This window comes from Fringilla coelebs (genome assembly GCF_963513975.1).
Source record: "Fringilla coelebs genome assembly, chromosome: 4".
In the NCBI taxonomy this organism is placed as follows: Eukaryota; Metazoa; Chordata; class Aves; order Passeriformes; family Fringillidae; genus Fringilla; species Fringilla coelebs.
Genome location: NC_140032.1, coordinates 44,620,047 through 44,641,139, shown reverse-complemented (window position 1 = coordinate 44,641,139; position 21,093 = coordinate 44,620,047). Strand labels below are relative to the sequence as shown.

At 50.1% G+C, this 21,093-nt stretch overlaps 1 protein-coding gene across 2 annotated transcripts; it reads right to left on the bottom strand.

Moving 5' to 3' along the window:
- Positions 1–8,296: 8,296 nt before the first annotated feature.
- HOPX (HOP homeobox) lies at positions 8,297–16,661 on the bottom strand. 2 transcript variants are annotated; one of them, XM_084204287.1, is made up of 3 exons: positions 16,379–16,661; positions 11,774–11,949; positions 8,297–9,503 (listed from the first exon to the last, which is right to left on the bottom strand). In XM_084204287.1, exons 2-3 carry the CDS (start codon positions 11,915–11,917, stop codon positions 9,426–9,428), a joined length of 222 nt encoding a protein of 73 aa, XP_084060413.1. In that variant the 5' UTR covers positions 11,918–11,949; positions 16,379–16,661; the 3' UTR covers positions 8,297–9,425. The 2 variants fall into 2 exon arrangements, with proteins under 2 accessions (XP_084060413.1, XP_084060412.1); XM_084204286.1 differs by lacking the exon at positions 16,379–16,661 and adding an exon at positions 12,211–12,225.
- Between the last annotated feature and the right edge of the window lie 4,432 nt (positions 16,662–21,093).

Sequence of the window (21,093 nt, the reverse complement as noted above, 5' to 3'; positions counted from 1 at the left end):
TGTGGCTGTGTGCTGGATGTGTGCCAGCAGCTGAGGAACAGCAGTGAGCCTGCTTGCAGAGAGAGTGCCAGCTCTGCAACACAGCTAGGCTGGGGGGAACCTCTGTGTGCTAATCCTTCACCCCCTTGCTAGGAAAACCCTCTGGGGACCTGCTTGGGACTAAAGAGCTTAAACTGGGTTTTGGCTTCTGAAATGACGTCTGCCTTCCTGACTGTGTCCTGTCTTGAACTGATGGCAGGGCGCCAAAGTCCTACAGGCAGCTGCCTCTGTGGGATCTCAGTAGGAGCTGTGTTTGCAGCTCTGTGGCCCAAGTTAGGCGTGACAGGCATCTCATGCAGTGGCGATGCTGTAACAGCAGCCTGCCATTTCAGGGATCTCTGTGCTGCTGAGCTCTCTGACAAGCATTTTCCAGGGCTTGGCATCTTACTAGCAGTATTAGCCCCATCAGAGAAACCACAGGTGTGTCCCACAGCACAAATTGTTTTCTGTTGGCAAGTATCTCTCTCTGCTGGTGTCCTTGCTCTTCTCTAGGGCCATGCTGCTGCATTGCCAGGTGGTATGGGGCAGGGAAGCAATGCCTCAGGCTTCCACCTTCTGTGTTTTTTCCATGGTGGAGCATTTCCACAGCTGCCTGCACAGTGTGGTTGTTCACCAGCTGGCTGTGGGTAGGCACCTGTAGCCCCAGTGGGTGGGTATGGGCTTGGTCTGCGACATCAAGGAGTTGTGTAACACACTTGTGGCACTGGATTATCTTGTTCTCCTCCCTGTACCAAGGCTCATAAAGTTCAGGCACTTCCAGTCACTGGGACTTGAGGCCTCAGAAGTGATACCTGATCTTCATGAAAGGTTTTGGTCTGTTGTATATTCAGTAAAAACATTTCCAGAGCTGTTCCTAGGGCCATAGATATGTATGTTCCTGTGTCTATACAGCATCTAGGACCTCTGTGATAAATGGACTGAAATAAAATGTGCTCCTAAAGCCTGTCCCCATGGTGCCTTTTAGTAAACCATGACGTGGTGATAACAGGTGTTTGTTCATCTGGGCTCCCATAGGCTGGGAGATCATCCTTCTTGTACCTGTTTTATGGTATGTTATTGACCAGAAAAGTTCCTTCCCACTCTCCTAGCCATCAGTGGAGGCAGAATTGCAAATTTGTGTCTCTGCAGTCCAAGAAAAAACACAAAAATTCATGGGCTGGTGAGTTTGCCAGATTAAATGGGTGGAAAGTACTTGAAGAGAGAGGTCCTTAAACGCACTCTCTCAAGGGAATGGAGGCAAAAGCACAGGGCTTTGAGAGTGTTTGTATGGCTTTGAGTACAGCAGTAGCTTCTTTATGCTTTGTTGGTTTAACTGTATGATTAATGGCATGTTTGTCCTTTTCTGCAATTTTGGCAGGATAGAGGTACTTGCAGACCCCAAACCAGTGTTTAGCCAAGGCAGCAGTCCCACGTAAGTAGGTGTTCAAACAGCACTTGCTCAAGGGCTGGGGTCTGACAGGACTCAGCTGGAGCAGACCCTTGGCCATTGTCTTGGTACTCTTTCCCCTCTGTCCCTAGAAAAGCAGACTGAGATGTTCCATACTCGATGGGCTCCCTTCAGTTTGCTCTTTCAAGTTCTCAGTCAAAACCCTGGGCTTGACCCGAGCCTTGCCTTTGTTGCCCCATCTGATCTGAGCTGCCCAGCTGAGATGTTGTGGGGTAGGATGGTGTGTGGTGCAAGGTGACTGGGCCATGGGAGCCAGGCTGCTCTGTCCTGGAGGATACAGCCCAGCTTTAGGAACAGAGTTGCTGTCTGTGTGATGTGATCAAACTACAGCTTGACAAGCCAGGGCAACAGTCTCTTGAAAACATCTTTTCTCCGTTATCTGTATGGGTCTCGAAAAAGGCTCCACAAACCCCTTGCCCTGCTGTTCCCTGTCCCAACTACCCCAGTACCCTCTCTCATCATGGCCTCTCAGTGAGGGATGAGCAACTCCGAATTTGCCCTGGGCACAGGAGAGTAACCACTAACCTGCTGTAAAACCTCACCCACTTTCCATGGCACACCCTGACTGTAAAGTTGTTACTATTTTCCCTGTCATACCTGTGGTATTGTTGGGTGGTAATGGTGAGGCAAAAGAAATGCAGTGATGAAACTCCTCCAGGGGTTTCAGAGATGTAATGAAATGACCCTTTCTGCACATCCACTGGTAACTAAAACCTATCACTTTCAGAATCTTTCCTTTTAGTTGACAACAACCAGCAGGAGAGTGTAGGGAAATTCAGAGCCACAAAAGAAGAATGTTCAGGGGGTGCTAGTGGCACTTTGCAGGTGTGGGGAGCCTGGGGAGCCATTGGGGGTGGGGGGTGGGGGGGTGTGTGTTTGTGTGTGTGTTCCATCCTAGGCAGGGAAGGATAGGCCCAGCAAACACATTTCACACTTGTGCCTGTTACTGAAATTTGACAACCTTGCTGTTCATGCTAGGCTTGTATGGGGAAACCAAGAGACGATATGGACCCTCACACCTGGTGCTATGACAGCTCGACCATCTGCAAGAACCTTGTATCTGTGCCAGCCCAAGAAAGATTTCACCAAGTATGGGCGCAGGTCAGTGACGTGGTAGGACATCCTGGGGACGGAGGCACCTCAGAGCATATTCCTTAAGGGGCTATACTGGCTCCCAGGGAAAGGGGAGATGCCATCTCCTCTCCTGAAAAGGCTGTCCTGCAGATAGCTCCATGGCACTGGTACTCAACAGCTATTTTGTGCTTGGAACAGGGGCTGCCTGGAGCAGAGAAGAAAGTGCTGTGGGAGCCTAATCACCCCGAGTACTTGACTTCCAGAATGGGGAGGACTGTGGAATGCTAAAATTTTGTGCCCTTTTATCTCCTCATACCCACTTCCCAGCTGTGAGAAGGACTTCTGCAACACATAGTTGCTGGTCTGATTAGAGCTCTGGGTTCCCATCAGCTGCCCTACGAACTTGTCTTGATCTCAGTCTCCAAGCACAGGGGAGCATGTTCCTGTTCCTCTGCTGTAACAAAAATACCCATCCAACAGCTCTGCTTTGGTTTGAAGTAGACATCAGGTGCATGCATGCATTTCTTGGAATGGATGCACATGATGGAATGTGTCCTGTGAGTAGAGAGGAACTGTCCCTAGCGTGTTCCATGTCCCATTGGGGCTGATGCAGCCCAGCCAGGCACCTGGACACAGTTAATGAACCCCTGCATCCTCTTGGAGTCTGACCTAAATCTTTAAGATAAGGTTAGGAATAGAGAAATCTTGCAGTATTCTGCTGCTGGAAGGAATCCAGGTCTTTTGCCTTGAGTTAAACCTCTGCTGTCACTGCATGGTGTAAAACCTAGATCATATTTTGGAATTGGAATGAAAATTGATGGAAAAAGTATAAATGACAGTGGTGCTGCATTACTTGAAGCAAGTCATTTGTAGCTCTGTTGGAGGAGATTAAGCTCTTTTGGAGTCAAAGTGGTGGTTGCTAGTCTGTGAGAATGGAGATGAAACTGTGTTGCACTCCTGGCTTTCCTCTACCTGGAGGAATGTCAAGACAAGCATGTCTGTAGTTTTCCCCCCCTCTGCCACTATCACTGATTATGGGCTCTCATCCTCCTGAGAGCTACTGTCTCTTGCTAAAGGTGTCCATACAACAGCACTTCCTGCCTTTCTTCTTACCTCTTCTTCCTTGGTGATGACAGGCATATTCCAGCAGTTATGCTTGTTTGAGAGCTGGATTAACAAGGCACTACAGGAGACACCAAGATGAAAGGAGCTACAAGGGCACAAGGTGCTATCAAGCCATTGTAACAAAGAGGTTTCTAAATTGGCAGAGCTGACCAACATAAATGCTGCCAGATATTGTGGGGCAGCTTCTTTATATGGTTCAGGAAAAGCCTAGACTTTGAAAGCAGTGCACTGAGAGTGCTTAAAAGTCAACTCTTCAGATACCAAAAGCATTTAAAGTGAGGAAATCTCAGGTGTAAATTCCTATTTGTACATGGCTTTTCCATGTGCGCCAGTGCCAAATTTTGTACATGTAATGGGCATGAGTCTGTTTAGGCACACTTAGGTTACCATCTGCAAGGATCATGTTCTCTGTCAGTTGCCTTTTGCTAGCTCTTCTGTGCTGCTCCTCAAAATCTTTCTTTCTGTACAGTTGCAGACCAATAATCGGTGGGAATCCCCTGCTACCGAAGTATGGCTACCCTTCTGAACGGCTGCTGAGGTTGTCTGAACCTAAAAAATTCCTCCCTGCTTACCTGGAACAAAGGTGAGAGGCTAGAAAGCCTATAGGGTGCTATAGGTAGAGCCTTGGGTCCTTTTGCATCAATGGTGTCTAATAAATGCAGGAACAGAGGATGGGTAAACAGAGGGTAAAAATGCAGAGCAGGGTCTCTGCTGGGATTAGAACTCCTGGATTCTCTCATGGGATGAGTCCTACACTGGAAATGGCCACAAGACAGCAAATGTGAGGCTTAGACAAGCCAGCTGCTGCCAGATTGGAGAACATCTGTGAGTGGCAGTGCCATGACTCTGTGCTTCCAGATCCCGTGAGACCCCGGAGTGGCCTGTGTCCCTCGCTGCACAGAACTATAATGCCTCCAAGCGGATACTGCAGCTTGCCCAGCCAAAGGCACTGCACCCAGACTTCATGCCGCCCAGAGAGGTGAGGAGGAGGTCGAGTGAGATTTGGGGGGTACAGGGATGCAGCAAATTGTCCTGTATCCCACCCCTGGATGTGCCCAGTGTGTGGAGGGGAGAAGCTGCCTGGTTCTGCTGCAGTTTATGGCACTGGAAGAAACTGCCTGTTCAGAGAAGAATGTTGTCTTTGCAAGTCTCCTTCTGGGAGACAAAAACCAGCCAGGTTGGAGCAGCCTAGTATAGCAGGAGAGCCAAGGGAGGCATCTGGGCTGCATCCTCTGATAACAAAGCTGCCGGGGAAAGTGGAGAAACCTGATGGAAATGGCACGTTTAGCTCTTAGGGAGTAGTCATGTTTGTAGCTGGGCAGCTGTGCTCCTATCTGAGTACAGAGGGGGCATGAGATTGCAATTACTATGTGTATTTTAACTACATTTTGCCAGAAGCCTAATTTATATTTCTGAGCTTGTTCTTTTTAGGTGGATCATTGCTTTGGCAGGGGTGAAAGGGCTTGGAGCAATTCAGATTACACTAATTTCCGTGGCAAAGGCTAGGTTTTCTGGATGCAGCCTCTGGGGCTGGGAAGAGGGAGCCTGGGCTGGAGCAGGACTGGGCAACAGTAACCCTGTGAAAAAATTTGGAAGAAGTCTCCCGCTGGAGAAGTTTTCTGTAGGAATGCAGTTAACCATAGCAGCAAATTTACCCTGATATCTGAATGTCTCTCCTTAGCAGTGAAGTTATTTGATTTGGCCAGGAAGATGAATGTAAAAACATGGAAGGAATTTCTCTGTACTTTTACCTGGCAACATCAGCTCTCATTACAGGCACTCCCCTCCTGGCTCTGAGTGGGCAACAGCCGGGAAATTGTAAAGCACCAAAATGACTTAATAGTTCAGGTGGAAAAAAAAATGGATTTGGGAAAATTAAGAGTGACCATGTATGCAGAGGAAGGGTGCTGGGATGCTCATCCTTGTGGAGAGGGAGAATGTCCCTGTGGGCTGCTGTACAAGCTCTGTGTCTGCACGTCCCTCCCCCATTCTGGATCCATGCAGGTGCCAATACAGGTTTCCAGCTTAGCAATCTCGGCCAGTGCATCGGCGCGGATCCAGAAACTCGCAGAGCCGTTGATCAGGGAGTTGACCTGCTGCACTACGCACACCAAACCTGGTGTCATGCCTACGGTAAGGAAGCGTCTCCCGGGACCCGACATGGATGAGACTTCTGGCAGAGGAGAGGGCACAGGTGCTCAGTTGTTTGTGGCTCTCTTCGTGTCAGCCCTGGATGTGCTGCTCTCCATGAGGCTGGCATAGCTGCTTCCTGAGCTGGAAAGCAGGACTTGTGCTCCATTCAGAGCATGAACTGACTCCCAGCACATATCCCCTGAGAACGGCAGAGCTCTGCCTAACCTGCACTTGTAGGGACGGGGAGAGGTGGACAAGTGCCTAACTGGGATCTCCAGTGCTGGGGGTGGGTTGGACAAAGGGCTGTGAGTAATAGGAAGCTGGAGGGCAGGTTGTGGGACTGACGAGGCAGTGATTTCTTCTTCTACAGTTTGCTTGGTACCAAACACAGCTGAGGATATGATTGTGTCCTATCTGTGTGTGGTCAGTGCCTGTGAACCTGGTAACATTGAGTTGGTTGCAGGCTGAGCACCCTTGAATGCCAGGACCATCTCTAAAGACCTTCCTCCCCATTCTTCCTCAGGTTCCCCCGTCATCTCGGAAGGTAGTCGCAAGCCCTCGCACCCTTGAGCTGTCGAAGCCCAAACAGCTCCACCCTAACTTCATGCCCGCGCGCGAGCCCGAGTGGCCTGTGACAAAGGCTGCCATGCAAGCAGTGGCTACAGAAAGAATTGTGGGGCTGGCCCAGCCTTCCTCAAGGTAGGTACTGCTTCCCTGTCACTGGGAAATGATCAGCTGCCAGCCCATTTTGCGTGGCTCATGGCACTTTGTTAATTTGTGTTTGGCCAGAGAGATTAGGCCAAGATTAGAAAGTGCTCTTCCACTTCCAAAATGCCTGGGTTTTAGATGTTTTGATGAGTTGATGCTACATGGATTGTGGTTTAAAAAGCCCTTTTGAGGTAGAAGGAGAGTCAAAAGAGAAGAAACAGGAACTCTTTAATTCCACCAGAATTACTGGTTGGGATCTGTTATTAATTCCAACTATAAAAAGCAACCAACTGGCAAAGGGCAGTGTAATACACTCATGTTGCCCAGCATGTTGCAGCTGACCTCAGCCCAGTCTGCAGGAAGTGCTGGGGAGGATGTTTCACAGAGGGTGAGAGAATGCCTTGCTGTAGTGGCTGTGAGAGATACTCCTCCCCTGAGGACAACACTGGAGGTGGGTTGCCTTTTGTCCTCCCTTGACAGGAAAGGGCAGGCTTAAGTGGAGGTGTGGGAGCTTGCAGGCAGCTGACAGCTGGCCTTGCTGAAGTCAGGATTGACGATCCCTACCCTCTCTCTTCCAGACCTCGTCAGGGCTTGACTGCACTCGACCCAGATGCGTTCAAAGTGAAAGAGAGAGCTCTGAAGGCGGTTTGTAGTCCACGGGTCGCAGAACTAGCTCAACCAATTAGGCGCTAAGCACCTTCAGAAATGCTCCTGCCATCTGCCCGCATCACCCCTTGGAACATCACTCTCTCTGGGCTGTGCTGTGGCTGGAAAATCTCTTTGAACACAGTGCAGAGGCAGCACTCAGCAGGAACGCTTTCTGGGAGTTAAAATAAAATCATCATTCCTTAAAAATAGTCATCAGAGAAAATGACAGAATTCAACTTAATGTGGGAAGACTTTCTCCCTAGGATGGGTTATGTTTGGAGTTTCTCTCTTGATTTTTTTTTGCTGTAATAGTTTAAGAAGTAATGAACCAACTGCTGGGGGAAGGCAGCACAGGAACTGTCCTTTCATGCAGGGAAGTGTGGCAAACTAAACTCAAAAGCAAGCACGCAGTAAGTTGATGCAATACGACTCCTGAATTTGGGGTTAAAATTTTTTGCTAAAGTTTTAGCAGAACTTCAGTTTAATAAAACTTTTGAGTGTCAGTAAGATGATCTTTTTACTGACACTCAAAAGTTTTATGTTTGTGACAGAAGTAGAAATACAAAAGGCTACAATATATGTTGAGTTGGCTTCGATTTGGGGCCTGTTTTCTCAAATGCCTGGAGAACAGGCAGATCCAGTTACATAGGTGGGTTAAAGCTGTGTGGTTCAGATACTCAGTTGTGTGACCCAGGGCAAAATAAGAGAGTTCTGCATTGGGATTTTTGGAGCCTAACTCAAAAAAGCAGAGAAAGAAGGCAAGTTGCAAAGGCTAAGCAGAAAACAAATATTGATGCCAGAGTCTGCAGACCAAATTCTGAGCTCCAGTCAAGTCTGTGGGTGAGTCAGTTTGGCAGCTGGATTTCAGGGGGAACAACAGCCTGTGCAGGGCATGACATAAGGGGAGAATGCTTTTATCTGCTTCCTACAGGGTCAGTGTGTTTGCACTGGCTGCCCAACTACTGGCGACAGGCTGGAGATACTGAGGCAAGAGAGATGCTCACCAGTAAGGGACAAAAGCCACAAATGAAAGCATATGGCGGTTTCAGAGCCAATGTATTTTAATCTTCCCTTTGTTAAGCTGATTCTCCTTCCAAAGGAGTTAGAGGCAGGTGACCACAAACCAGAAGGGGATTAATCAGAGGATCCATTAATTGATTCAGTAATCCACTAAGCAGAGGACTTTTGAGACCTTTTGAATAAGGTAAGGTCACTGGGAAATTGTGCTGGTTATTTTTAGATCAGGCATTGTCCTGTGCCAGGATGGATGAGAGTTTGGACTTCGTGCAAGAGCCCCAGTGCAACTGCATTCCTCTGGCTTGAGAATGGCCAGGAGGAGACTGGGGTCTCCCCCTAAAACCCCCATGCTGTGGGGGAACCCCAGCACCACCATCCTCTGCCACCCCAGGGATTAAGAGGTGTGTGGGGTTGTGTGGGCTGCCATACCCTAGGAGATGAGGCTGCCCATGGCTGTCCCTGTGGCAAAGGGAAAGCCCACTGTGCCCACTGAGGCTGCCTGGGAGAAATGGTGCCCTTCCAGACGAATGAGTCTGCCTCCTGTCATGGGGGCAGGGAGCACAAGGAGGGACATAGCACAGCTCCTCTTATTAAAAAAATGTTGGGTTTTTATAATTGCACTGGGGAAAAAACCCAAAACAACCCATGAATTCTTTCCCTTTGGTGACCTTTAACAGAAAGGTAAAAAAGGCATTCAAAGGGTGCCTGGCTTGGTCTGATTATGGTGTAGGCACTTGGTTTGCAGTATCCAGAGCTGATTCAGGCATGTTGAGCCAAATCAGGTCACTTGAACAACACACCTGGTTTTCCAGATGCCCTACTCTCTGGATGATCTGCACCTTAAAGCTCACACACATACTTTGCCTCTGGGGATTGTAAGGAAAAGGAGTCTTTATTTCTTCCTTCTATATTTGAACATATATCATGGCAAAATTTCTGCAAGCCTGGAACAAGGGCATGAAATTGCCTTTTCTTGTGCAGCTGCTGTTAATGGGTTGGAATCACAAGATAGGTTATCAGCCATCAAAAGTTGTATACACACACACATACATATATATATATATATATATAGTGGGGTTTTTTCTGGTTATGTACATGTTAAATAAGATTTATGTTAAATAGCAGAGTATAACTTTGTATCGCAAACCCTATTGCAACGGGAAGAACCCCAAGGAAACCCACTGAAGAGCTTCACCATCCTTTATAAGTGGCAAGGGGATTGGAGCAGCATGCTCTAGTCCCTGACAGACCCGCTTTCTGAGGGCAGCCCTTCAGACTTCCTCCACTCCGCCAGGCGCTGCTTGAACCATTTCTGGAGAGAAAGAACAAAGCAGAGACTGAGTACACTGGGCTGAGTGAAGCCTCCAAATCACTTTTCTAAAGGTGCAGATGTCAGCATATGGGACAAGGTGAGGGGAACTCATGGTGCTGCTGCCTTGTAGCAAGGTGCTGTTTCCAGGCAGTACAGGCAGCCAGGATGGTTGCTCTTGACTGAACAGTCTTATAACCTACATGTGCACTTCTTTCAAACTCATTTCTCTAGCTCATTTCAGACCTTGACAGCATGGGTGAGGCTTTTTTTTTATTGCTGTAAGCCCAGGTTTTTCTTGCAGAGTAAGAGATTGGCTGAGGAGCTGGATGGTGTCTGTTTAAATGACTGGAGAAGTGAAAAAATCATCTGCAAGTTCAAAACTGACAGGAATTGAAAGCTCACCTGTTTCAGAAAGGAGGAGAGGTACAGCACATTGACTCTCAATCTATTTTTAAAATTGTTTTAAAATCATCTTAGTTTTAAGGCAATATGCACATCTATGTTAGCAGCACTTAGCACTATGTCTGTTGTAACTTAGCATCTGGAAGCCTATTCCAAGAACTGCTGATGCCACTTCAAGGCAGCCACAATTTAAAATATTAGATAAAATGTATTTGGTTAAAGCAACACTACCTAAGAAGAAAAAAAAGAAAAGAAACACTACTCATGTGCCGGAAGCACAGCTCAGCCTTTTGTTGGCAATGTGCCTGTGATTCCTTTTGTTGCAGTTCATTTTGTTGCTATATTTGTTCATGGTTATTTTTGAAGCTATTATGGTCCATAATGATACAACCACAGTGCTCTCCATAAGTGCCTCTCACACTCACACTGCCTTTGACCACATCCAGTCATACGATTGACAGCCTAGCCTTCTCTCAAAAGTTTCACTCTCTGTCCTAAACCATAATCTCCTCTTTGCATCTCATTGTTACTGAATTTTTTATTAAAATGGCTGCTATTTCTAGATGATAAAGCACTCCAGATGTCAGGGGCAATGATTCCCTGTGTTCTATGCAATGCAGGCACTTTGCAGCTCACCACCCCAGTCTTGAACCTGTCCCTAACGTGACCTCCATCTCCAGATCTCTAGGAGCACACTAGATTAGTGGAAAAAGATAGCTATCAGGGAGGATTTTAAGACATCTCCACAGGTGCCCTGGGCTTACATGGCCTGTGTTTACAAGTTGCTGTAGGGAAAAAAAAAAAAAGGAACAGTGCCATTTCTATGGAGAAAAAGGTATTTTAGGGGTACTACCTCCTTGCTGCCTCAAATAAGCAGTGATTGGTACCTGCCTGTCACCAAAGCACAGTCCACTCCAGCCGAGGACTATCTGTGCAATGGATGCTGTTCCAGCATCTTTCCCTAGGACAGGCTAAATGCTGACATTGCCAGCTCGGCTTTTATACCCCTTTGGCTTTGCTGAGGGAGAGCCAAGCTTGGCAGCTCTCTGCAAACTGCTGCTAACTTTCCAGTGGGATGGATTTCTTTTCTATACCCATAAATGCAGTCTAGAAAACACCTACATCCCAATGAGCTGCACTGCCACCTGAAGGAACTGGGAAGAAGCCCTTTGCTTCCGAAGCCCACGGTAGCCTGCTCCAGTTGGAGCACGGGGCTTGGTGGAATGCCCAGACAGAGGCAGCCTGTCCCTGTGGAGGGGTATTTGGAGGCCTCTCTGTCTCCTGGAGAGCCTGACAGACTTGCCTGACATTGGGCCTTAGGGACACTGAGGGGTAGGGTGCACAGCCTGAGCATGTCCCACAGCACATCCTGCAGGAATTGCATCTATCCTCTTTCTGTTTTAAAATGACAGTAGTTTCTTCAGACATTAAAACCACCAGTAGCTTGTGCATCCAAGACTATCAGAAATTATTTGGAAGAACAGCATGCACGGGTTGTAAATTCAGGAGCAGAAACACGTGGAGTGCAGGAAAGATGTGGGGTACAGGACGGTGCTGTGTTGCATTAGAGCTCTCTGGGTGCAGTTAGGAGTGTGCTGGGGGTTGCAGAGGTGCAGAGGAGACTTGGGGGCGCAGTGAGGAGAGTGCAGGGTGCACGGTGGTGCAGGGAGTGCAGGCAGAGAGCACATGGGGTACAAAGGAGTGCAGGCGTGTGGGGGGAGCATGAGAAGGGTAGGGGCTGCTGTAGGAAGCCTGTGGGAGGACAGACAGGTGTATGATAGGCCAGGGCAGGCAGGAGATATGGGACACAGAGGCATGCAGGGGGAGCAGGTCTGGTGCCAGGGGCAGGATGAGGGGCATGCACTCACCAGAGTCTGCTCCTCAGAGAGCCCGGTCTCCGCAGCGATGAGGCACAGTGTAGTGGGGTCAGGATGCTTATTCACCTTGCAGAAGTGGTACTCCAGGATCTCCAGCTGCTCCTCAGTGGGTATCACTGGCTTTTCCATGGCCATCTCCTCCTGGGGCAGGGCTATGGGGCCAGGCACTGCAGAGAGGGGCTGGTGTCATTGCTCAAGCTGGGAGTGGCCAGTGGGGCAACACTTGCTGAGCCCCAGATTTGCCATTTGTGTCCCCACCAACCTCCCTCCCGGCCCCAGCTGTGGCCTCTGGCTGCAGCAGGGCTCAGCTCCCTTCCTAAAGGCATGCCAGGGAGCTCAGCTGGGAGCACCAACCCCCAGCAGCTCCTGTCTCATTTCCTCACTGCAGCGAGCACACGGCAGCAATGCCCAGTGCTGAGCTGTCTCACCATCCTCAGCTGGCAGGAAGCTGCAGGCTGCTCAGCACTCCCCTGGTGCTGTATTTATAGCCAGTGTGACTCCCATGGGAACGATTCCTGTTTACAGCCCTATTTAGGCCTGGGCGTCACTAAGGAGTGATGTCACAGCAATGGGCATGTTCAGGGGGTTAATTTAAAGACATTAGGCAAAAAACATTATTTATCCTCTGGGTGAAGGGACAATATCTGACATCTAACCTAGTGGGTTGTTGTTTTTTTTTTTCCCCCTGTTTCCCAGTGATCAGGCAAGTTTGTGCAAAGGAATGATGAAACAGAGCATACGTGACCTTCTGGGAGTGTAGTCTTTGATCTAGAAACCACCCTGTTTCCCCTCCTCAGGATCAGTGTCCTGGTCCTTCTCTTAGCAGTGTGGCCAGACATCACATAATGCTGGCCATGAGAAGGTGAGCTGCACTGTTTAAAGTAATATTTAATGTTACCACACATGGGCATAAACAGTTAGTCCTATTGTTCCTGAGCATCACTGAACTGGTTAGTTGATTGGTTGGATTTTGGTGTGTAAGTGGTCAAATCCTCAAGGACTGTACCCAGTGTATGTTTGTTGCTCAAGCACCTGCTGCCTCTGACTGGGGTCAGTCCTAGGTGCTCCCAGCAAAGGCAGCACCAAGAAGCCCAGGTTTTCCTCCAGAGTAACACTTGTCCCACTTGCGCTTTGCACAATCTCTGGAGGATTTGGTCCAAAAGAACACGCAAAGCAAATGCATCTTGGCTAAGCCCCACACCTCTTTTCTGCTGGGTTTCAGGTTTGCTTTCACATGGCAGAGGGTCGAGCTTGCTAATTCAGTCAACTAAAACTCAAGGCACTGCCCCCACACAGCACGCACAAGTCCCTTGATGCTGAATCACTGTGGTGTTTTTGAAACCAGGCTGTGGGGTATTGGCAGGGGAAGAGCTGGTTGCAACATGTGGCCTTGCTTGATCTGCTCTCCTGCCGTCCCAGTTGCCTGGCCCATCTCTGTCAGGTTGGCTGGTTGGTGTTGCTGGTTCTCCAGTGCTGCCAGGAGCCCTTGGCCCTTCTTGGGAATCCTGTGGGCCATCTGCTGCAGACCTGCCCTGCCTCCACATTGCAGTCCAGCTTTTCCTTCTCTTTGGCTCTGGGGTATAATCCTGGGACATCCATCATGCTGCACTCCTACTGCATAGGTTTAAACCCAAGTGCTTTCTTGGTTGACTGGTAACTCACCTTTAGGTACCCTGGGGAACCGAATGCCCCAGGGCTTTCTCTTGCTGACAGAACTGCTAGGATGGAGCTCAGCTTCAAAACTGTCATGCAGCTCGTGAAGAGCCAGGCACAGTGAGAGGCTGGAGAGATCCTCTTCTTTGAACTTTACCTCATAAAGCAAAGATCCCCCTGAGCCTCCTCGGCAGAAAGTGCTTTGACTAATAAAAGAATCCTTTGGCATTTGAGTAGGGGCTTATAAATAGACCAGGGCTGGTTGTGAAACAGCCCACTCTGCTTGAGTCACTTGGTAAATACGGATTGTAACACAGAGGTTGTGTAACATTGGAGCACCTCTGAACGTGATGGGGTGCTGGTGGACAGTACAGACAGTATCACCCACCAGCCCTGGGTGGACTGAGGAAAAACCATCTCTAACCCCAGGTACTGCAAGCCAAGCTGGCCTTGTCTGCAGTGCATTGCTGCTGCCTGGGTTTCCTGGGGTCAGCTCACTTCAGAAACATCCATATAGGAAGGGGGCACCATAACTCAGTTCCTCATTCATGTGAGGTCGTAGGAGTCTGCTGAATGCTGCTCACCTACCTTAGATGTTTGTAGACCTCTGGAAAAGATGCAGGGCTAGAAGGAGGTCCCCTGGACTTGAGGTGCTGCTCTCCAGCACTGTGGCTGCCAAGCTCTCCATGAGGTCAAAATGCAGATGAGGCCAAGCTCAGGCCACAAGTCCTGCCTCTTCTTTTTTCAGCACACAGCTGAGCCACCTGCCCTTCCCATAGAAAGCCCAGCCACAAAGGGATCCTCATCACCTGCAGATCATGCATCTAGCCTGGGTCACCAGCAGCAACATGCCTTGGCAGCTCATAAATCATTGTTTGCAGCCTGCCGCATTAATGTGCATTGATGTGAGTGCATGGATTTGCATAGGGAACTCATGCTTCACCTTTCATGTTTCACCTGCACAGCTATTTGTGCTTCTGATTATCTCCAGGTTCCTGAGGCGTTTCCCCACAGGACACAGTATCTTCTACCTGTTGGCAGCTCAGGGTACTCCAGCATGTGGGATGTGATGCCTGATGGCTTTTCTTTGTGTCCCCTCTCCCCCTGCTCTGGTAGGTGTACAATTTTTACCTCTCAAGGCTGTGAGATGGGTGTCAGTAAAAGGCAAAAACCCTGGGGTTCCTGGAGGGCTTTGCAGGTCACATCACTCCACTATGTCCTGGAGGCTTTCAGGAGCCATGTGACCCCTGTGCAGCATATGGCCTCTAGCACTTGGCACCTCCTAGATGCTAAATTTGAGGATATATGGCATGACTTGAGGGCAGCAGGAGCGCCTAAATGGCCAGACACCCTATTGAGACCACTGACCACCTGCCCACTACTTAAATGGAACCTCGTTTAAGCTCAGGCATGCAGCTGAGCTTCAGGCTGTCCAACATCTCTCCCTGTACAGGAAAGGTGATTGTCTCACATTTCTTTAAGCCTGGCAAAAATATGGAGCCTCACAGCTGTTTGGCTTAGCTGCTGAAATGCACCACTTCTTACGGCTTTTTTCCTCTTAAATTTTTGAAAACATTGAAAAAAAAAAAGAAGTTTTTTCAGTGCAAGGAATGTTAACCATTCAGCTGGGCTGTGGGGCTGCAGTTGTCATTCAGCTGGGGTTTACTCACCCAGGCAGAAATGACAATGCCAGATGCACCGTCACAAGGAAACCACCACACCTGCTCTGTCCTAAGTGTCAAGCTAAGGACCCCTTGGGAATTCACCCTTGGCTCTGACTGTCGTGGTTTTAGGTAGAGCGATGTGAGAGCAGAAGCTTGCAGGTGGATCAGCAGCTGCCTGGGCTGTGGGCAGCTCCAGCCAGCATTGCTATGTACATTACAGCACCTGGTGCTCTTAGTGTGGCTGAGAGGGCATTAAAATGCACCTCCAGGGCCATTTTGGAGTGAGCAGAGAAAAGGTAATGGCTGATGGACACAAGTTGCAGCAAGAGAAAGTCTTATTATAAATATACAGTACTCTGCCCATGTCCTGTGGTTGCACCCAGCTCCCCAGAAACACCCTGGGGTTACTAGCAGGACTCCTAGCTCTGGCCTGAAATGGGCAAGGGCATCTTTCTCTCTCCCAGCATGCTTGTCCAGCACTGCTAGTGCAGTCAGCATTTACTATCCTGGCAGAAATCTGCCACTTTTCCAGAAAAGACATGATCACTGTTTGCTCAGCTTTGCTTTTTTAACAGTAGTCACAATAGCTGGCTGGGTATGCAGCTTTCCAACGATTTACTGCACCCAAAGCCCCTAGAAATCTCTCAGAGCAGTAGCTCTTGCCAAGATGATGGGGCTCCATAGCCTCTGCTGGGCTTCTTGACCCCTTTCCCAGTGCTCCCACTGTCAGGGCTAGGATGCGACTGGAGGCATCTGCATCTGGTTTTAGCTTGCAGCTATTTCCTGCCACTGCAGGGATCAAAATAGCAGTTCTCAATGCAAACAAGCCCTCCTACCCTCCCTTGCTCTGCTGCAGAGCCATGTCCTGTCCTGAGCTTTGCTCATCCTCCTGCTGTGAGGTGGCTGTGGATAACATCAGCCAGCATAGCGCACAGGATAAGGTGGGACAGAGGCTTTAAAAATAAACTGGGCCTTGCCATAAATAAGGAAAAAACACCTGTCATGCATCCTGTAAACTACCCGTCCAGTCTTTTAGAAGATAATATCGGATAGGAACAAAGCAAACAGGAGCACAGCAGCTGCTGCAGCAGAGGCAGGACCCCGTGGTGGGCCGTGCCTGGGTGCCCTTCTGCCTGCCCCAGGCATGAGCCTTCCTGCCCTGCTGGGTGCAGCTCCGACCTCCTCAGCATCAGTACTCACAGGGGAGCTCCTGCCTCCATCCCCCCCATCCCCAAATGCAAACCCACCCCAGCACCCCCATCTCGAAGCCTGTGCTTACCTGGAGCTGGCAGGGACCAGAAGTGTGTAAAACAAGAACCCCGCAGGTCCTCGGGTGACTGCTTAAGTATCTGCGTGTGTGTTTGACAGGCGGGGACCTGAAAAACCTGCCGCAAATCACAGGAGCTCCCGGGATCCACAGCCACTCTCTGGGCTGGTAATTCAGGTTTGGCACCCGCTCCCTTTGGCAGGGCTCCCCCCGCGCTCCGTGCTTGTGCGCTCCGCGGGCTCTCGGTGGCCCGGCAGCCGTCGGGGCGCGTCCCGCCACGCTCGGGGCCGCAGGACGCGGTCCCGGCCGGGGCTGCTTCCTGCGGGGGTACAGGAAAGGTGCAGGCGGGGTGCGGCGGAAACTGCGCTTCGTGCCGCGGAGCTCCAGCCGAGCCCGCCCGTCCCGCCCGGCCGGGCTGCATCCCGCTGCGCCGCTGTAAGGAGCCCCGCTCCCGCCCGGGCTGATGGAGCCCGCAGCGCTCGCTGCTGTGCAGGGCTGGATTCTCATCTCGCTTTAGTGTCTTGCAAATGATGTGTCCAGGTTTAACATTCCTGAGTCTGCTGTCACTTTAATCAGCCCTGTGATCCCGCTAGGCTGGGTGTAAGGGCAGGACCGGGTCCTGGATCTGTCCTGCTGCTGCAGCCCTCGGAGGCACAGCCTGCCTGGGGATGGGCAGGAGAGCAGGGCGTCCTCTGCCAATGCCATCTCCTCGATTAAAGTGCCCAGGAGCCTGCCGTTCTCTGTGTGGTGGTCTGGAAGCATCAGACAGAAGCTTAAAAAGAGTCATCTTGTGGGGTGGAGTGCAGTGGGGAGGGGCGATTTTTTCTCTCAGTTTATAGACAGCTGGAAGGGGATGCTGGAAAATCAGAGAGGCTGAAGAAAGGCTTCATGAAAAATTGAGTATGGCTTGCAATGGCTGAGATTATCTGCCAGAGCAAAACTCAAACTGGCACAGAATGCAAAAGCTGTGGAGCTGGCTGGAGCCAGAGGCAGGGCCCCGGACCCTGGAGAGAAGTGGCTGGACAAACCCAGGCAAGAAACCTGCCATATGTTTAGCAGTGAGCCAAGACTGCCCTGAAAAGGTTTTGTAATGTTGGGGGAAACATGGGCTAGGACAAGGGGATTGCAAAGAGATCTGTGCCAAAGGGCAGGCAGACCTGTGCCAGTTTTCTTAGCAGGATGACATTGATCAAGCAAGACCAGGGGATAGCTTCAATGCCTGATAAGCCAAACGGTGCTGTTCAGTGGCTGCCAGAGAGGTTTTTGGGAGAAGACTTGATCCTGCATGCCTTGGGCAGGCACCTGGCCAAAGGAATATGTCCTGTTTATCACTGGTGCTAAGCAACAGGAGCATGGCTAGCAATGTGCACACAAGCAGGTTGGACGATGTGACTGGGGGATGGCTCCAGGAGCTGTGGCTGGGGGCGTCAGGGTGCATTCAAGGAGGCTGGAGCAGACCCCTGCAGCAGGACTCAGCCTTGGATTTCAACCCCAGTGTTGGGAAAGTCCAGGCAGTGGTCCCAAACTGCATACTGACACGTCCTTGGGGGAGCTCTCAGGGGTATTGCTACTTATCTGCCCCATGTCTGTGCTCTGCTCTGGCATCTGCTCTTGGCCAGCCTCGGTGACAGGACAGATGGGAAAATATTCTGGTCCAGAAAGATTTTCCAATGTTTGTATGCTGTCTTTTTTTTCCTTCCGTGCATATGCCCTGAGAGTTGCAAAATGTGAGTAACGTGGCCTGCAGGAACAGGATAGGCTCCTCTCTTCCCTTGTTTATTACTGTCAACGGAGAGAAAGCCTTTTATGTGGAAAAACCCTTTTCTCTTAGCCTGTGAACCCAGCCCAGGCTTGCACTGGGAGCACTGGCAGTGACGTGTTTGAGGCTGAGACACCCCATTGAAATGGTTTCAGAGGTGCTGGGAGTCCTGCAGTGACAGTGTGAAAGTCATGTCACAAATCTGTGTGCATCTGGCTGGCACATGTTAATGCTTTTCTGACCTTTTCTGAAATCTTTTACGCCCCATTTCTCCTCCTGGGAGAGGGTCGAAGTGCTGCTGGAATTTATGCTTCACCTGCTATGAAGAGATCCTGTCCCAGAGGATGTCCTCTGTCAGCAGAATTAGATTACATAGAAACAAAATGAAGGGGTGCATCCAGGCCCATCACAGAGACTTTCTTCCTGTTGAGAAGAAGTACAGCTCTTGTGATGTACATTTGACAATTTTGCATAATACTGTGGCACTGCAGGGAGGGGTTGGCAGCTGCAGCTTGCATTCAGCACCCCACTGCTCTGGACCCCTTCTGCAGAGGCTGGAATATCATCCATATTGCTCCATGGCAAGATATTGGCTGGAGTCACTTTTGGGGGGAAGATGGGGTGGGCATTCGACACACAGCTCATGCCCACCCTGACCCAGCTGTTGTCCCTTTAACACTGCATGAAGACAGAATGGAAAAAAACATGGAAAGGAGAGGGGGGAAGCGACTTGTCAAGTCATCAGGATAGAATGGGCTATAACACAGCTTTTCTGACTTGCTCATGTTTCCTCCTTTTCATGCACGTGTCTCTCTTGAATTTTGCCATGTTTTCTTTTCTGAAAATGAGGCTTAGCACCAGCATCACTTGTCTGGGGATTAAGCAGAGATTTTCTTCCTTTTTCTGAGTATGTGAATTAAAAAATATGTGCTTTTCAAACTCCACCCCAACCCAAGTGTCAGAGAAAGCACAAAAGCTTCCTTTCTCCCTCTGAACACCCCAATGCAAAGGAAAACCTCAAAAGCCATCTTCTGTTTTGTTTACCAGTGGCTTTTTTCCCTGATGTGCTGGGATTTTCTGGCTGCTAATCCAAAAAAAAATGTGGCTGGAAACAAGGCTTTACAGGATATTTTGGCTTCCATTCAGTTAGAGAAGCATTTTCTAACTAGCCAGTACTGACTCACAGGACAACTCTTGCAGCTAACCAGATGAGACTTCTACCTCCATACCCCACTTGCCCCATAACAGCATAAGAGATTGGTTGCTCTTCAGGGTGCAGCTGGCAATTGCCTTTGTTGGACAACCCAACACACAAGAACGTGACTGAGTCATTGCTCTTTTGATCAGTTTTTCCCTAGGAGGGCAGCAACACTGGTTGCACCCCAAGAGCCAGCAGCACACCGTGCTTACCCAGACCATGCCCTGGGGCAAGAGGAGGTGGGCACTGCTGGCTCCTGCTGCAGGAGCAGGGCTGCTGGCCTGGCCTCAGCAACTGCCTCTTCTGCTCTCTCCTTCATGCATTTTCCTTTGGTTCTAGTGGGCAGGGTTCAGCCTGTCTCTCCTCAGCAGTAGAAGGGATCCAGGCCAGACAGATACTAATCAGATGGGACTTCCAGTTAGATTCCCGCCTTTACTTTGTCCGTGGGATACAGTTGTGTGGATGGAAACTGCAGTGTTTTATTATTCCTCCCGTTGTTCCAGCACTTCTCAGAGAACAGTGTCATCTCATTGGTATTTCCATGTGCAATCTCTGCCTGGGGTACAGTCTTCCTCCCTACTCTCACTCTTACTAACCGGATTGTTTTGAAGTGACTAAACCGGGAGCTGATACGTGCAGTTCCTTGCCGGGAGGATTTTCAGCAGCGCTGCCATAGCTTGTAGGCAGAGCGTGCTGCAGCACGCAGAGACAGCCAGCAGGGCATCATCACACGTGGGAGCTGCTGCCATGCCCAGCCCGGGAAAACACGGCCTGGCACTGTGAGAGGCGGGGAGGGAGGACAGAGTAGACCTGCAGATCCACTCTCTACCCTGGGAATGCCAGGGGTGCGTGCAGGGGAGCGAGAGCCCTTCCACAGACTCGGATGGCTGTGCGTTTTCTAGGGAGCAAGTGGGGAGATGGGGGCTGGGAATTGTCTGCTGAAATCTGTTCTGTTCTGAATCTCTAGGCTGAAGCTGCCTAGAGAGCTTTTGGAGGTCCTGACTCAAATACTTCAGTGATCAAATACTTCAAGGTCAATGAAGGGACTTTATCCCTCCCCAGAGCGGGGATGAGCTCGTCCAAACACTTGCTTGCCACCGTGGCTCTCAGTTGCAGCAGGAATGCTACCCTGAAGACCAGCTTCAAGGGCAAGCACGGGTGCTGACCATCCCATGACTTTGCTCAGCCTTCACCATGAGGGACAAGGGCCAAGTTTTCCCCTGTGCTGTCCCGTGCCAGGGAGCCCACAGGTTCCTGGCCCTTGTGCCCACCTCATGGCAGCAGTGCCATGCAGCTGGCAGCCCGTGGTTTCTGTTGGACCAGTTTGGGCAGGCACCTGTGGAGAGGTGGCTCTGGTGTCCCCAGCTGCTGGGCATTGCCACAGGCAATGAGCGGGGTAGGTCATCTCTGTGTGACACACACCACAGTCCCTGTGGCACCTGTGGTGCCCTGTGACACTGGCAGACAACAAGAATGACTCACAGAGTGACAATGAACAGGGAAGGAACATAATGGAGACTGTTCCACCTGCTGGGTGTCAGGGAGTGGCTTCAAGGGCCCTAAGCAATTAACTGTAAAATCTTTGTTCCCTTTAGCAAGCTGGTTGCTAAAGAGGGCTCCTGGGAAGCTGACACTGACAAAGGACGCTAGCTGCCCACAGTCTTCTCTACACAGCTGGCCACAGCTGGGGACAGCTGAGTGAGCGCAGTAGAAGCACTCACATATGCCTTCCTCATTGCTCTGACAGCCTCATTTCCATCCCAGGGAGGG

Bases quoted from the DNA above. Each gene is read 5' to 3' on its own strand.
- HOPX (XM_084204287.1), bottom strand. From the start codon at position 11,917: ATGGCCATGGAAAAGCCAGTGATACCCACTGAGGAGCAGCTGGAGATC. The intron at 9,504-11,773 runs GTGAGTGCATGC...CTTTCTCTCCAG, and splicing joins TCTCTGAGGAGCAGACTCTG to AAATGGTTCAAGCAGCGCCT.